The sequence below is a fragment of the Entelurus aequoreus genome, linkage group LG16 (assembly GCF_033978785.1).
Source record: "Entelurus aequoreus isolate RoL-2023_Sb linkage group LG16, RoL_Eaeq_v1.1, whole genome shotgun sequence".
NCBI classification, from domain to species: domain Eukaryota; kingdom Metazoa; phylum Chordata; class Actinopteri; order Syngnathiformes; family Syngnathidae; genus Entelurus; species Entelurus aequoreus.
The window spans coordinates 3980387-3996820 of NC_084746.1; the positions used below are offsets into that span (position 1 = coordinate 3980387).

Sequence of the window (16434 nt, forward strand, 5' to 3'; positions counted from 1 at the left end):
TATGACTGAGGAGTCATAGTGTAACTTTGTGTGGTGTTTGAGTTGTTCGACTTTTTGTGTGGCCATAAACGCACCAGTGGCTTAGTGGTATGCGTGTTGGTGACAGATGACAAGTTGGTTTTGGCCTGGTTTGTACGGCAGAAAATGACTAGTTTTTCGAGATAGAAGTGTTTTACTCATGTTTTTGGTGTGGTTATGTCCGAATATAAACAGTTTTGCTCAATAAAGTGATCAATATAATTCCTGTCCTCGAAGCATCTCGATAGACGTTACAATAATTGAACGGTGTTCAATTGAACGGTGTTGACGAACACCGTTAGGGCCGCTTGTTGTCACTGTCACTCAAAGTTGCATTGCAAAATTACACAGAATAAATGTGTTTATTTTGTTTAGAATTCAAATGGGATTTGATTTGGTGCGCGGCATATATTTGCTGCGCGCAGCGGACGCTTGAGCAGTGCGCAATTGCGCAGGCACGCACCTTAGAGGGAACGTTGCTTGGCAGTCCATGTCTTGTTGAAAACACGCCATTCGTCATCAACTTTTCTCTTTTTAGCGTCTAGGGTGTAAACCGTGCATCACTTGTCGCTGCATGTGCACACGGACACACGCCCATAAATAATACTTTTCAAAATAAAAGCAGCACAGTTGTATTGCGTGCACGACATAGATGTTTTTTCAACTTTATTTTGTAATTTGTGATTGCAGCTGTTAACATTCACTCAAAATCACGCACACGCATACGTCCACACGGAAGTAATACAGATAACGAAAAGCAGCACCGTTGTATTGCACACTCGACATAGATACTTTTTTAAACTTATTTTGTAATTTATATTTGGCCTCACGCGGGCCGGACAGGGACGCACAAAGGGCCGGATGCGGCCCGCAGAATGCCCAGGTCTGGCCTAGAATATGCTTAATTCAAGGGGCTCGAGGATTTTCCCAAATTCGCTTGTAAACATGACTTGAGGGATTTGAGTGCCAATTGATAAATGGGTAAAGTCCACATCAATTAGAACTGACCACTGCCTCACACAAGTGGATGTAGCACTGACTCGTTTGGAAAACCAACTCAAACTCATGGTCTAACAATTCAAAAACCAACAGAACATTAAATATGTGATACACAAACACACAATATGAACTATGTGGACATTATAAAACATGTTTAATCGTACCACACAATTCAACAACCCACCCATTTAACTAATTTAGTAGACCTGTTGGGCAAAATAGATGCAAAACACTACCCACACTTGACACATTTTAGTTGCTTGCAGGATATTGATAGAAAATGGATGGATGGCTAGATATTTATAATGGATTACAAAACCTTTTAGGAGATCAGGGAAGTAAACATGGTAGGAATAATAATAATAATAATAATAATGGATTAGATTTTATATCACGCTTTTCTATCATTAGATACTCAAAGCACTCACAGAGAAGTGGGAACCCATCATTCTTTCAGCAAAAATATGGCAATATCCCCTAATCATAAAAAATGTATCTCTGTGTTATATACCTCTTTAAGTTCAGTTGCTCCAAACTCTCTATCAGTGATAAGAGCCTCATGGGAGAGCGATCTTAATACCAACATATCCGACCAACATTGGGACTCTGCCCTGAAACTGGTTCACTCCTCCTCAATATGCGCCCGCCATAGCCTCATCCAATGCAAAGTAATCCATAAAATTCATTACACTAACTCAAAACTATCCAAAATCTACCCCACTGTTAGCAATACCTGCAATAGATGCAAACAATCTCCGGCCGATCATGTCCATGTGTTCTGGTCCTGCTCTAAACTATGTTCCTTTTGGGAGGACATTTTTGACACGATCGGAAAAGCATACGGTCAAAACTTTCCCCCCAACCCATTATCAGCCATTTTTGGCGTATGCCCCGATAACATGTGCCCGGTATCACTAAAACGTGCTGTTGCTTTTACGACCTTGCTGGCCAGGCGATTGATCTTGTTTAATTGGAAGCTGGCTCGCCCCCCATCGCACGGCCGTTGGATTAGAGAGGTTCTCTACAATCTAAAACTAGAAAAACTTAGGTTTTCGCTAAAAGGCTCGGCTCAAGCGTTTGAAAGCTCATGGAGTCCTTTCTTGCTGTATGTCAACTCTCTTGATTTATCCCCAGACGCAGATGAGGAATAATCTCCCTTTTATTTATTATTATTATATTTTTATTTTATTTTATTTTATTTTTTTCCCTTCCTCTCCTTTCAGCCTGCTTGTCTGTCTCCGGCCTTGTATGTGTGTGTGTATGTGAGGATGTCTGTCTTTGTCGTCTTACTTGTTATATGATTGTGCCATATGTCCCCTGTTGGTGTGACCTGAGTGGGGTGGGAGGGTGGTTGGGTGGGGATTTGGGTCTTAAGGGAAAGGGTGTGAAGAATTTTCTGACTTTAAAATTGTACTGTTTCGAATTGCACTTTTTCCTGTATTTGAAAATGCCAATAAAAAAAGTTGGATTAAAAATATGGCAATATCGCGAAATGATCAAGTATGACACATAGAATGGATCTGCTATTCCCATTTAAATAAAAAAATGTCATTTCAGTAGGCCTTTAAGTAGCGTTCCACACGTTATGTAAACAATGCACACCGAGGCACAACACACGGCATGCTAGCAGCTAACGGGCTAGGATAGACTGACCATACGTCCTCTTTTCACCGGACATGTCCTCTTTTGCGGAGCTGTCAGGGCGGAGTTTCTTAAATGCCTCAAATGTCCGGCATTTTGAGTTAGGGTTGCGTGTATTTTCAATGTACGTTCAGGGTTAAGAAGGGGTTAAAAACAAAATAGATTGTGACCGTGCGCAGCAGCATTGGTGACGGAGGGGCAGAGACAGAGAGAGAGAGAGAGTTATGATAAACGTGCATGCGTCGCCAGGCTCTGCTTTTTATCCATAGATTTATTTATCAGATTTAATTTTTTATTATCTATAGCAGGGGTGTCAAAAGTGTGCCCCGCAGGCCATTTTAAAGGCCCACAGCACATTCTAAAAATACTATTAAAATAAACAAAAACATAACAAAAGTGAAAAAAAAGGTTAAATGTAATTTAGAAAAAGTTGCAATGTTGACTAATAAAACAAAGCTGTTTTTTTCTTTCAAACTGTCATTGCTCAAAACATAATATTGAATCAAAATCAATGTTATTATGAATTATTGACCTATCCAAGGTTCCCATTACTTCACATCAAATATTCCACTAAGAAAACTATTTTTTGGTGGAATATTTTGCAAATTTGGTAAATAAATAACCCAAAAATGTATATTTTGTTGTTTTCTTACTGTACCGAAAATGAACCGAACCGTGACCTCTAAACCGAGGTACGTACCGAACCAAAATTTTTGTGTACCGTTACACCCCTAATGATTATATAGTCAGGATGTCATCACTCATGTTAGTCCAGGCGGAAGTGGGTCACTCGCCATCAACATCGCCAGGGCTAACACGTAATGTGTAAGAATATTTCCTCTTATTCTTGTTAAAAATATCAATCAATGTTTATTTATATAGCCCCAAATCACAAGTGTCTCAAAGGGCTGTACAAGCCACAACAACATCCTCGGTACAGAGCCCACATACGGGCAAGGAAAACTCACCCCAGTGGGACGTCAATGTGAATGACTATGAGAAACCTTGGAGAGGACCGCATATGTGGGTAACCCCCCCCCCCTCTAGGGGAGACCGAAAGCAATGGATGTCGAGTGGGTCTGACATAATATTGTGAAAGTCCAACACATCAGCGAAAGTCCAGTCCATAGTGGGGCCAGCAGGAACCATCCCGAAGGGAGTCTATTTAAAGGCTAGAGTATACAAATGAGTTTTAAGATGGGACTTAAATGCTTCTACTGAGGTAGCATCTCTAACTTTTACCGGGAGGGCATTCCAGAGTATTGGAGCCCGAATAGAAAACGCTCTATAGCCCGCAGACTTTTTTTGGTCTCTGGGAATCACTAATAAGACGGAGTTCTTTGAACGCAGATTTCTTGCCGGGACATATGGTACAATACAATCGGCAAGATAGGCAGGAGCTTGACCGTGTAGTATTTTATACGTAAGTAGTAAAACCTTAAAGTCGCATCTTAGGTGCACAGGAAGCCAGTGCAAGTGAGCCAGTATAGGCGTAATATGATCAAACTTTCTTGTTTTTGTCAAAAGTCTAGCAGCCGCATTTTGTACCAACTGTAATCTTTTAATGCTAGACATAGGGAGGCCCGAAAATAAAACGTTACAGTAATCGAGACGTGATGTAACGGACGCATGGATAACGATCTCAGCAAAGCGGACCTTGTTTTTATAGCAGTACATCTGTAAAACGCGAGCATTCAAAGTGGAGACTTTTTGTCAGACGTCTGGAGGGAGGATGTGGTCTCAACCGCGGTAAGAGTGTTAGCTTCCACCTTGTTAGCCAACTGACAAGAGTGAGACAAAGTTGTGTGAAAAATAACTTGAACTATCATTTTAGCCAAAGTAAGCCAGCTAAACCTTGTCTACACAAATTCAAGTACCGTATTTTTCGGAGTATGAGTCGCTCCGAAGTCGCACCGGCCGAAAATGCATAATAAAGAAGGGAAAAAACATATATAAGTCGCACTGGAGTATAATTCGCATTTTTTGGGGAAATGTATTTGATAAAAGCCAACACCAAGAATAGACATTTGAAAGGCAATTTAAAATGTCTAAAGAATAGTGAACAACAGGCTGAATAAGTGTACGTTATATGAGGCATAAATAACCAACTGGTATGTTAACGTAACATATTATGGTAAGAGTCATTCAAATAACTATAACATATAGAACATGCTATACGTTTACCAAACAATCTGTCACTCCTAATCGCTAAATCCCATGAAATCTTATACGTCTAGTCTCTTACGTGAATGAGATCAATAATATTATTTGATATTTTACGCTAATGTGTTAATCATTTCACACATAAGTCGCTCCTGAGTATAAGTCGCACCCCCGGCCAAACTATGAAAAAAACTGTGACTTATAGTCCGAAAAATACGGTACGTTTTAAAGCAGCGTCAATTTGCAATGCCCTAAAAACCACACTTTAACAAACGTGAACCGCCCACGTGCACACACACGGTATCATAAGATTAAACATACAATTTATTAAATAGCCAACATTTTAAGAATTAATGAAATATTTAATTCTACACATTGAGTCTATTAGAGTGCTATCATTCTAACTTATACTCTCAGTACTCGATATGGAAGCGCTAAAAACTACAACATGGCTGATGGGGAGAAGATGCAGCGCTTAATAACCTCTAAAGGCCTTAGTGGCCACATGCGTGGACAGCACCTTTTAGCTCTTATTTCCAAAATGGTGTACACTACTGAATTGGGGTCTTATGGCCGCTTATGTGGACACTTACACTGCCATCTGGTGGTGTCAGAAGAATATAACATACAATGGAATTTGGAAAAAAAAAAAAGGTGTAAAAATAAGAATTAGCATGTCACTAAACATGAAGTACACGTTTGTGTACTTATGGACTAAGTACATCATATCAAAAGATGATTCTTAGTTTTTATTCTAATTAGGGTCCAATAAGCACAAATAGCAAAGAGAAATTTAAAAAAGCATGTAAACAAACAGCTTAGGCCTTAAGTTTATGCACATGGCTAATTTTAACCGGATTTTAATATTTAAAAAGGGGTTGTAGCCTGGATGTGGTCTGGGCCTGCCATGTCAAGCCAATTCCACGTTGATTGCGATGTAACCAAGACATGTGCTCAGCTTTATGCATGTGCACACTTTAATACATCTGATTTTTTTACTGGCGTACCTACTTTTCTGGATTTGAACGACCGTCTATTTTTAGTTGGAACACCGGGCAACTCTAATTGCATGACGTCCGAGATGCCTCAAGTCCTGTGTGGGGGGGTGGGAGGGGAGTGGAGTGGAGGTGGACGAGGACTTACCGAGAGCATTGGGGTGGTGAGCAGACCCCATGCGAAAAACTCCAGGAAGATGACCACCACGGCATGGTAAACACTGGGCTCGCCAATTCCCTGAGGCTACAGGCAGAAGATGGGAGAACATAATCAAGTTATTTATTTTGTGGATTTTCTGTTGATAAATGTATGACAGACACATATTGACTCTAAAACAGACTATTTTAGCTCCATTACTTCCCAAACAGTTTAAATATCAACCGGGTTAGAGGTTCCGTTGTTTATGGATGATCTCGTTCCTCAAAGTCCATTGAATTCTCAGAGCATTCAATTGATAACAACTGGACTGTTTGGTTTATCTAAAAAGACGTTTTGCCTCTCAACCAGGTATTCTTCATTGATTGATTAATTGAGACTTTTATTAGTAGATTGCACAGTACAGTACATATTCCGTACAATTGACCACTAAATGGCATACTTGCCAACCCTCCCGTTTTTAGCGGGAGAATCCCGATATTCAGCGCCTCTCCCGACAGAGATTTTCTCCCGACAAACTCCCGGTATTCAGCCGGAGCTGGAGGCCACGCCCCCAAAAAAAAAGTCTGCCGCAGCTGCGATTGGACCTGACCAGCCTCCGGGTACAAGTACTGGAGTACCAATTGCTTGCCAGGAAGCAAGGATTGACCGGTTTTGGGCCATGCTAGGGAGAGATGGAAGATTCCACACTCTCGTGCATTTGATGAAAGCACTTTGGTGCGTGCCACACAGCAATGCATCATCAGAGAGGGTGTTCAGCATGGTTAGAAAAATAGTGACAGAGAATAGAAAGAGGATGGACAATTCAACCCTTAACAAAGCATTGTACTTTCAAGTACAACAATGAGTAGATGAGTGTTGTGTGTGTGTATATATGTGTAAATAAATGAACACTAAAATTCAAGTATTTCTTTTATTTATATATATAATAAAATAAATATATATATATATAGCTAGAATTCACTGAAAGTCAAGTATATATATATATATATATATATATATATATATATATATATATATATATATATATATATATATAAAATACTTGAGTTGGTGAATTCTAGCTGTATATATACTCTCCTCTTAACCACGCCCCCGCCCCAACCACGCCCTGCCCCCCCGACCAAGGCCCCCGCCCCCCACCTCCCGATATTAGAGGTCTCAAGGTTGGCAAGTATGCTAAATGGTAACACCCCAATAAGTTTTTCAACTTGTTTAAGTCGGGGTCCAAGTTAATCAATTCATGGTATAAATATATACTATCAGCATAATATAGTCATCACCCAAGTTACTCATCAGAGTATACACATTGAATTATTTACAATCCGGGGGCGTGGGGTTAGGTTTGGTTGATATCAGCACTTCAGTCATCAACAATTATATCATCTGAGAAATAGACATTGAAACAGTGTAGGTCTGACTTGGTAGGTTATGTACAGCGAGCAGTGAACAATCAGTTCATGCTCATATTTTAGGCCCAATCCGAATTCCCCGCTTCGGCTTAACACTCCCCCTTGGCTTTTAAACCAAGTTACAGCTATTTTTAGCCAAATATATTGGAACTTGATCGTTTTAAAAAGCAATTTAAAAAATACAACAAAGTCGCAAAGGTTGAACATCTGAACAAAACCATAGGTGTCTTTAATATAGGGCTGCAACAACTAATCGATTAAATCGATTATCAAAATAGTTAGCGATTAATTTAGTCATCGATTCGTTGGAACTATGCTATGCGCGGAGGCTTTTTTTTTTTTTGGTAATTTTTTTTATTTTTTTATAAACCTTTATTTATAAACTGCAACATTTATAAACAGCTGACAAACAATAATCAAAATAAGTACAAAAACAGTACAAAACAGCGCCAGGGCGGCGCTGAGGCTACGTCTCATGAGTTGGCGTAAGCTAGCCAATGATGTGTCATGTGCAGCTCACGTGACGACGCCGTCTCCTTTGCTGGAAACATTTGAAAAATGGCGCAGGAAAACACTACCGATAGTTTAGCGGAGAAACATCTTGAGGTTATTGCTTCAATGGAGAAAAGTGTACGACCTAAGTCGTCAAAAGTGTGGGAACACTTCACTTTAAAGACTTCAAAGAAGAGCATTTCCTGCAAAATGGCACGGAAGTACAACATTGCTTCAGGAGCACCTGAAGAAGAAACATGTTGGAGCCATGGATGAAGGGAAGAACTCACAGTACGTAACTTTTTAAGTCCATAGTGGCAACAAGCATTCATGAGTTCAGCTTTTTTGTAAGTAACGTTAACGTTATGCCTTTGTTGCAACGCGGGGCTGATAATGTGTCTCCTGCACATTTGACTCCGTTTTGAGAGAGAAAACGCAAGGTTACCAATTTGGAAATAAACGTAATGGACAGAAATATCTCAGGTTGGTTTCATAATGGATCAATGTAGCCGGGCTGATAAAGCTATATAAATATATTTAGATTTGAGTGACGCTTTAGTATAACTAAACGTTATGAAAGTGCTGGAATATTTCATGCTGTTATTCAGAGGCAGCCTAAAATGAATCCTTTATTATTCACAACAGAAACGTGTACAAGATTCAGTTCTGATCTGATGAGTTACATTTCTGTGTTATTATTGGTGTATGCTGCACCCCCAATGTCCACAACATGGTGCCAGTATGCTGGTTTTTTTCAATAAAATACTGGAAAGGATAGAAATGTAGTTTGTCTCCTTTATCCGATTATTAATCGAAGTAATAATCGACAGATTAATCGATTATCAAATTAATCGTTAGTTGCAGCCCTACTTTAATATGAAAATCAACAATTAAGCCTACGACTTACAATTGTAAACTTGAGTTCATGCCTTCGTTTTTAACAAGTATAGCGTAATGTGGGAAATGTCCCCACCTCCTTCGATATCTAGGTAGGTCCCCGAGCTTACCATACTTTGTTTCGTACAGTTGGACAAATGCTCCTTACCCGACTGAGAAATCGGACACCACTTGATTGACGTGAACGTGCAACACCAAGTTTTAGGGGCTATAACAAGAAAGAAGGGGGAGTATTCGGATTGGGACTAAGATTGGTCAGATCTAGTTCCACTGTTGTTCAAAACGACACGTCGCAAGCAAATCATTTTGGGTCTAAATCAGCCATAATCGCTTATCTCATGAAAGCAACTCCGCAGATAGGCAGCAAATATGACAGCCAGCCTGACACCGTGTTACCGTCTTGTTTACATAAATTGCAACATCCGCACTAAAAAAAATGTGGACGCCTTTTCCACGGCTCGGTAGAAACAACAATGATTGGAAGCGAGGGGCCCCCTTGGACTAGTGCCACATTTTACTTGCACACACGGCACTGTGAGCGCTCTCTCGCAGTGAACAATATAAGCGCTTAGGGTTCTTTTTCATTAGGATCTTCAGACCTTTCTTCAGCATGTGTGACTTAGCAGGCCAGCTGGAGACACCTCACTGTCAGAACAACCTGGCCATAGTCGCTGGCAACAGCTTAGTACATCACTTTTTCAACCTCTTCTGAGCCAAGGCACATTTATTTCATTGGAAAAAATCTCGAGGCACACCACCAGCAGAAAACATTAAAAAATGAAATTTAGCAGCCGATATTGACAGTAAAAAGTTGTTCGTTAATTGTTGGATATGAATTGAAAAGATAACCAATCATGCATCACTATAGCTCTCGTCTCAAAGTAGGTGTACTGTCACCACCTGTCACATCACACTGACTTATGACTTTTTTGGTGTTTTATTTATTGTCTTGCGCTCCTATTTTGTTGTTGATTGTCATGTCCGGATGTACTTTGTGGACGCCGTCTGCTGCTCCACACGCTGTAAGTCTTCGCTGTCGTCCAGCGTTCTGTTTTTGTTTACTTTGCAGCCAGTTCAGTTTTAGCTTCGTTTTGCGGAGCCATCCCTAAGCTTCAATGCATTTTTTTAGCGGCACTTGCCTTTTGTTTATTTTTGGTTTAAGCATTAGATACCTTTTTACCCGCACGCTGCCTCCCGCTGTCGTCTGCATATTATGATCACGACAAACCATGTTGCCGACAACTACAAAGCAATTAGCTACCTGCCGCCACCTACTGATATGGAAGAGTATTACACGGTCACTCTGCCGATCTCTAGACAGCAGACACTCAACAACGGCACATTTGCGGATTATAATTACCGGTTTGCAAAAAATATTTTTAACCCAATTAGGTGAAATTACATAATCTCCCACAGCACACCAGACAATATCTCACAGTACACTAGTGTGCCGCGGCACAGTGGTTGAAAAACACTGCAGTACATGTAGGGATATATATATATATATATATATTGCACTTCCAAAAACATGCACCTGGGGGATAGGTTGATTGGCATCACTAATTGGTCCCTAGTGTGTGAATGTGAGTGTGAATGTTGTCCTGTCTATCTGTGTTGGCGACTTGTCCAGGGTGTACCCCGCCTTCCGCCCGTGTGCAGCCGGGATAGGCTCCAGCACCCACCCGCCACCCCGAAAGGGACAAGCGGTAGAAAATGGATGGATGGACTATTTCGGTATAGTGTGCATTAGGGCTGCAACTAACGATTAATTTGATAATCGATTAATCTGTTGATTATTACTTTGATTAATCGATTAATAATCGGATAAAAGAGACTAACTACATTTCTATCCTTTCCAGTATTTTTTTGGAAATAAAACAGCATACTGGCACCATACTTATTTTCATTATTGTTTCTCAGTTGTTTGTACATGTTGCAGTTTATAAATAAAGGTTTATAAAATATATTTTAAAAAAAATAAAAAATTGCCTCTGCGCATGCGCATAGCAGAGATCCAACGAATCGATGACTTAATTAATCGCCAACTATTTTTATAACCGATTAGTTGTTGCAGCCGTACTCCAGTGCGACTTATATATAGTTTTTTCCTTCTTTATTATGCATTTTCGGCCGGTGCGACTTATACTCCGGAGCGACTTATAGTCCGAAAAATACGGTATATATTATTAATGTTGTAAATACACATCTTTATAAGACATGCACCTGGGGGATAGGCTGATTGGCAACACTAAATGGTCCCTAGTGTGTGAATGTGAGTGTGAATGTTGTCCTGTCTATCTGTGTTGGCGACTTGTCCAGGGTGTACCCCGCCTTCCGCCCGTGTGCAGCGGGGATAGGCTCCAGCACCCACCCGCCACCCCAGAAGGGACAAGCGGTAGAAAATGGATGGATGGATGGACTATTTCGGTATAGTGTGCATTAGGGCTGCAACTAACGATTAATTTGATAATCGATTAATCTGTCGATTATTACTTCGATTAATCGATCAATAATCTGATAAAAGAGACTAACTACATTTCTATCCTTTCTAGTATTTTATTGGAAATAAAACTGCATACTGGCACCATACTTATTTTCATTATTGTTTCTCAGTTGTTTGTACATGTTGCAGTTTATAAATAAAGGTTTAAAAAAGCCTCTGCGCATGCGCATAGCATAGATCCAACGAATTGATGACTAAGTTAATCGGCAACTATTTTTATAATTGATTTAATCGTATAGTTGTTGCAGCCGTACTCCAGTGCGACTTATATATAGTTTTTCCTTCTTTATTATGCATTTTCGGCCGGTGCGACTTATACTCCGGAGCGACTTATAGTCCGAAAAATATGGTATATGTTATTAATGTTGTAAATACACATCTTTATAAGACATGCACCTGGTGGATAGGCTGATTGGCAACACTAAATGGTCCCTAGTGTGTGAATGTGAATGTTGTCTTGTCTATCTGTGTTGGCGACTTGTCCAGGGTGTACCCCGCCTTCCGCCCGTGTGCAGCCGGGATAATAATAATAATAATAATAATAATAATAATAATAATAATAATGGATTCTATTTCATATCGCGCTTTTCTATTATTAGATACTCAAAGCGCTCACAGAGAAGTGGGAACCCATCATTCATTCACACCCAGTGGTGGTAAGCTACATTTGTAGGCACAGCTGCCCTGGGGTAGACTGACGGAAGCAAGGCTGCCAGTTTGCGCCTACGCCCCCTCCGACCACCACCTCCGACCACCACCTATCATTCATTCATTCATCATTCAATCACCACCGGGGGCAAGGGTGAAGTGTCCTGCCCAAGGACACAACGGCAGCGATTTGGATGTCAAGAGGCGGGGAGCGAACCTGCAACCCTCAGGTTTCTGGCACGGCCGCTCTACCCACTACGCCAGGGGTGGGCAATTAATTTTTACCGGGGGCCGCATGAGCTACCCGAGCACTGCTGGAGGGCCACATCGACAATATTTCAATTAAATTTTGCTCAATATTATTTTTGATATATACCGTAAGATAAATAATAATAATAATAATAATAATAATAATAATAGTAATACTTCAACATAGTGTGTGTAACAGCATTCCATGACTAATATATATAAATTAACATTAATAATAAATGACAGTAAAATAAGCACACGTATGACTGAGGAGTCATAGTGTAACTTTGTGTGGTGTTTGAGTTGTCCGACTTTTTGTGTGGCCTTAAACGCACCAGTGGTTTAGTGCTATGCGTGTTGGTGACAGATGACAAGTTGGTTTTGGCCTGCTTTGTACGGCAGAAAATGACTAGTTTTTCCAGATAGAATTGTTTTACTCATGTTTTTGGTGTGGTTATGTCCGAATATAAACAGTTTTGTTCAATAAAGTGATCGATATAATTCCTGTCCTCGAAGCATCTCGATAGACGTTACAATAATTGAACGGTGTTCAATTGAACGGTGTTGACGAACACACTTAGGGCCGCTTGTTGTCACTGTCACTCAAAGTTGCATTGCAAAATTACATAGAATAAATATGTTTATTTTATTTAGAATTCAGATGGGATTTGATTTGGTGCGCGGCATATATACTTGCTGCGCGCAGCGGACGCTTGAGCAGTGCGCAATTGCGCAGGCACGCACCTTAGGTGAGGGGACGTTGCTTTGCAGTTCATGTGTTGTTGAAAACACGCCATTCCTCATCAACTTTTCTCTTTTTGGCGTCTCGGGTGTAAACCGTGCATCACTTGTCGCTGCATGTGCACCTTCACTCGCAGGTTACACACGGACACACGCCCATAAATAATACTTTTCAAAATAAAAGCAGCACAGTTGTATTGCGCGCAGGACATAGATGTTTTTTCAACTTTATTTTGTAATTGCAGTTGTTCACATTCACTCACAATCACGCATACGTCCACACGGAAGTAATACAAATAACGATTTTCAAAACAAAAGCAGCACCGTTGTATTGCACACTCGACATAGATACTTTTTAAAATTTATTTTGTCATTTATAATTGGCCTCACGCGGGCCGGACAGGGACGCACAAAGGGCCGGATGCGGCCCGCGGGCCGCAGAATGCCCAGGTCTGCACTACGCCATGCCGCCCCAAATGGGATAGGCTCCAGCAACCCCCACAACACCTCGAAAGGGACAAGCGGTAGAAAATGGATGGCTGGATGGACTATTTCGGTATAGTGTGCATTAGGGCTGTGTCACGCCAATTTTCTTCCCATTACAAAAACCTTCCTATCCCCCATTTACTTCCGGGGTCATTTCCTCTTACGTCATTGACAGCGATCGATAGCACTTCGGCTTTGACTGCCCGTCACTGTTTTTTTTTTTTTTTATAATATAGCGTTAACAAAACGTCTGTATTAATCGGACAAGTATTAATCGGACAGATTAACTTGAGGATATTCCTGACTGCACATTTGACTCGTGGACATATGCGGAAATGAATAACAGTGTACAATAAGTTAATTCATTATCAATCGACATTATCAAACTTTATTAAAACTAAATGTATTCGTTAAATTCAGTTTTTTTTAGTTCTCTGTGTAAGTGAACTAAATTAAAATGACATTTATGTGCACATATGTACCTCAGTGAAGTCAGATGACATTTAACATTATTATATATTAATTAATATTAGTGAAATGGTTTCAACAATAATGTTGATTTAAAGTACAGACATTTAACAGTATTATATATTAATTAATATTTTTTGCACGTTACCACGAAGACAGAAGTTCCCAGCAGCGGCCTAACACTCCGCTTGAAATGTTTTGAAGCCTGCTGGTGTTTGACATAAGTCCCCTGGGAAAGATAAAGACAAATATCATTCAGTGACACCACCATTTTCAGGAGATTTGGGTTCTATCGATCGCTGTCAATGACGTAAGAGGAAATGACCCCGGAAGTAAATGGGGGATAGGAAGGTTTTTGAAATGGGAAGAAAATTGGCGTGACAGCTGCAACTAACGATTAATATGATAATCAATTAATCTGAAGATTATTACTTCGATTAATCGATTAATAATCGGATAAAAGAGACAAACTACATTTCTATCCTTTTCCGTATTTTATTTTTTTTTAAAAACAGCATACTTATTTTGATTATTGTTTCTCGGCTGTTTGTACATGTTGCAGTTAATAAATAAAGGTTTATAAAAAAATAAAATAATAATAATAAAATAAAATAAAAAATTGCCTCTGCGCATGTGCATAGCATAGATCCAACGAATCGATGACTAAATTAATCGCCAACTATTTTTATAATCGATTTTAATCGATTAGTTGTTGCAGCCCTAGTGCAAACTACATTTCTATCCTTTCCCGTATTTTATTTTAAAAAAAACAGCATACTGGCACCATACTTATTTTGATTATTGTTTCTCAGCTGTTTGTACATGTTGCAGTTAATAAATAAAGGTTTATAAAAAAAAAAATAATAATAATAAAATAAAAAATTGCCTCTGCGCATGTGCATAGCATAGATCCAACGAATCGATGACAAAATTAATCGCCAACTATTTTTATAATCGATTTTAAATCGATTAGTTGTTGCAGCCCTAGTGCAAACTACATTTCTATCCTTTCCCATATTTTATTTTTATTTTTTAAACAGCATACTGGCACCATACTTATTTTGATTATTGTTTCTCAGCTGTTTGTACATGTTGCAGTTAATAAATAAAGGTTTATAAAAAAATAAAATAATAATAAAATGAAATAAAAAATTGCCTCTGCACATGTGTATAGCATAGATCCAACGAATCGATGACTAAATTAATCGCCAACTATTTTTATAATCGATTTTGATTCGATTAGTTGTTGCAGCCATAGTGCAAACTACATTTCTATCCTTTCCCGTATTTTCTTTTTTTTTAAAACAGCATACTAGCACCATACTTATTTTGATTATTGTTTCTCAGCTGTTTGTACATGTTGCAGTTAATAAAGGTTTATAAAAAAATAAAATAAAATAATAATAATAAAATTTAATTAAAAATTGCCTCTGCGCATGTGCATAGCATAGATCCAACGAATCGATGACTAAATTAATTGCCAACTATTTTTATACTCGATTTTAATCGATTAGTTGTTGCAGCCCTAGTGCAAACTACATTTCTATCTTTACCCGTATTTTATTTTTTTTAAAAACAGCATACTGGCACCATACTTATTTTGATTATTGTTTCTCAGCTGTTTGTACATGTTGCAGTTAATAAATAAAGGTTTATAAAAAAATAAAATAAAAATAAAATAAAAAATTGCCTCTGCGCATGTGCATAGCATAGATCCAACGAATCGATGACTAAATTAATCGCCAACTATTTTTATAATCGATTTTAATCGATTAGTTGTTGCAGCCCTAGTGCAAACTACATTTCTATCCTTTCCCGTATTTTATTTTTTTAAAAACCAGCATACTGGCACCATACTTATTTTGAATATTGTTTCTCAGCTGTTTGTACATGTTGCAGTTAATAAATAAAGGTTTATAAAAAAATAAAATTAAAATAAAATTAAAAATTGCCTCTGCGCATGTGCATAGCATAGATCCAACGAATCGATGACTAAATTAATCGCCAACTATTTTTATAATCGATTTTAATCGATTAGTTGTTGCAGCCCTAGTGCAAACTACATTTCTATCCTTTCCCGTATTTTTTTTTTTTTTTAAAACAGCATACTGGCACCATACTTATTTTGATTATTGTTTTTCAGCTGTTTGTACATGTTGCAGTTAATAAATAAAGGTTTATAAAAAAATAAAATAACTACAAAATAAAAAATTGCCTCTGCGCATGTGCATAGCATAGATCCAACGAATCGATGACTAAATTAATCGCCAACTATTTTTATAATCGATTTTAATCGATTAGTTGTTGCAGCCCTAGTGCAAACTACATTTCTATCCTTTTCCGTATTTTATTTTTAAAAAAACAGCATACTGGCACCATACTTATTTTGATTATTGTTTCTCAGCTGTTTGTACATGTTGCAGTTAATAAATAAAGGTTTATAAAAAAATAAAATAAAATAATAATAATAAAATTAAATTAAAAATTGCCTCTGCGCATGTGCATAGCATAGATCCAACGAATCGATGACTAAATTAATCGCCAACTACTTTTATATACGATTTT

At 38.7% G+C, this 16434-nt stretch overlaps 1 protein-coding gene across 2 annotated transcripts in view; it reads right to left on the reverse strand.

Moving 5' to 3' along the window:
- Positions 1–16434, reverse strand: part of mfsd14a2 (major facilitator superfamily domain containing 14A2) — a 47929-nt gene that overhangs the window by 29119 nt on the left and 2376 nt on the right. For both annotated transcript variants that reach the window (XM_062023822.1, XM_062023821.1), the window contains exon 2: positions 5965–6060. In XM_062023822.1, the coding sequence (XP_061879806.1) occupies positions 5965–6060 (96 nt within the window). The remainder of the gene's footprint in view (positions 1–5964; positions 6061–16434) is intronic.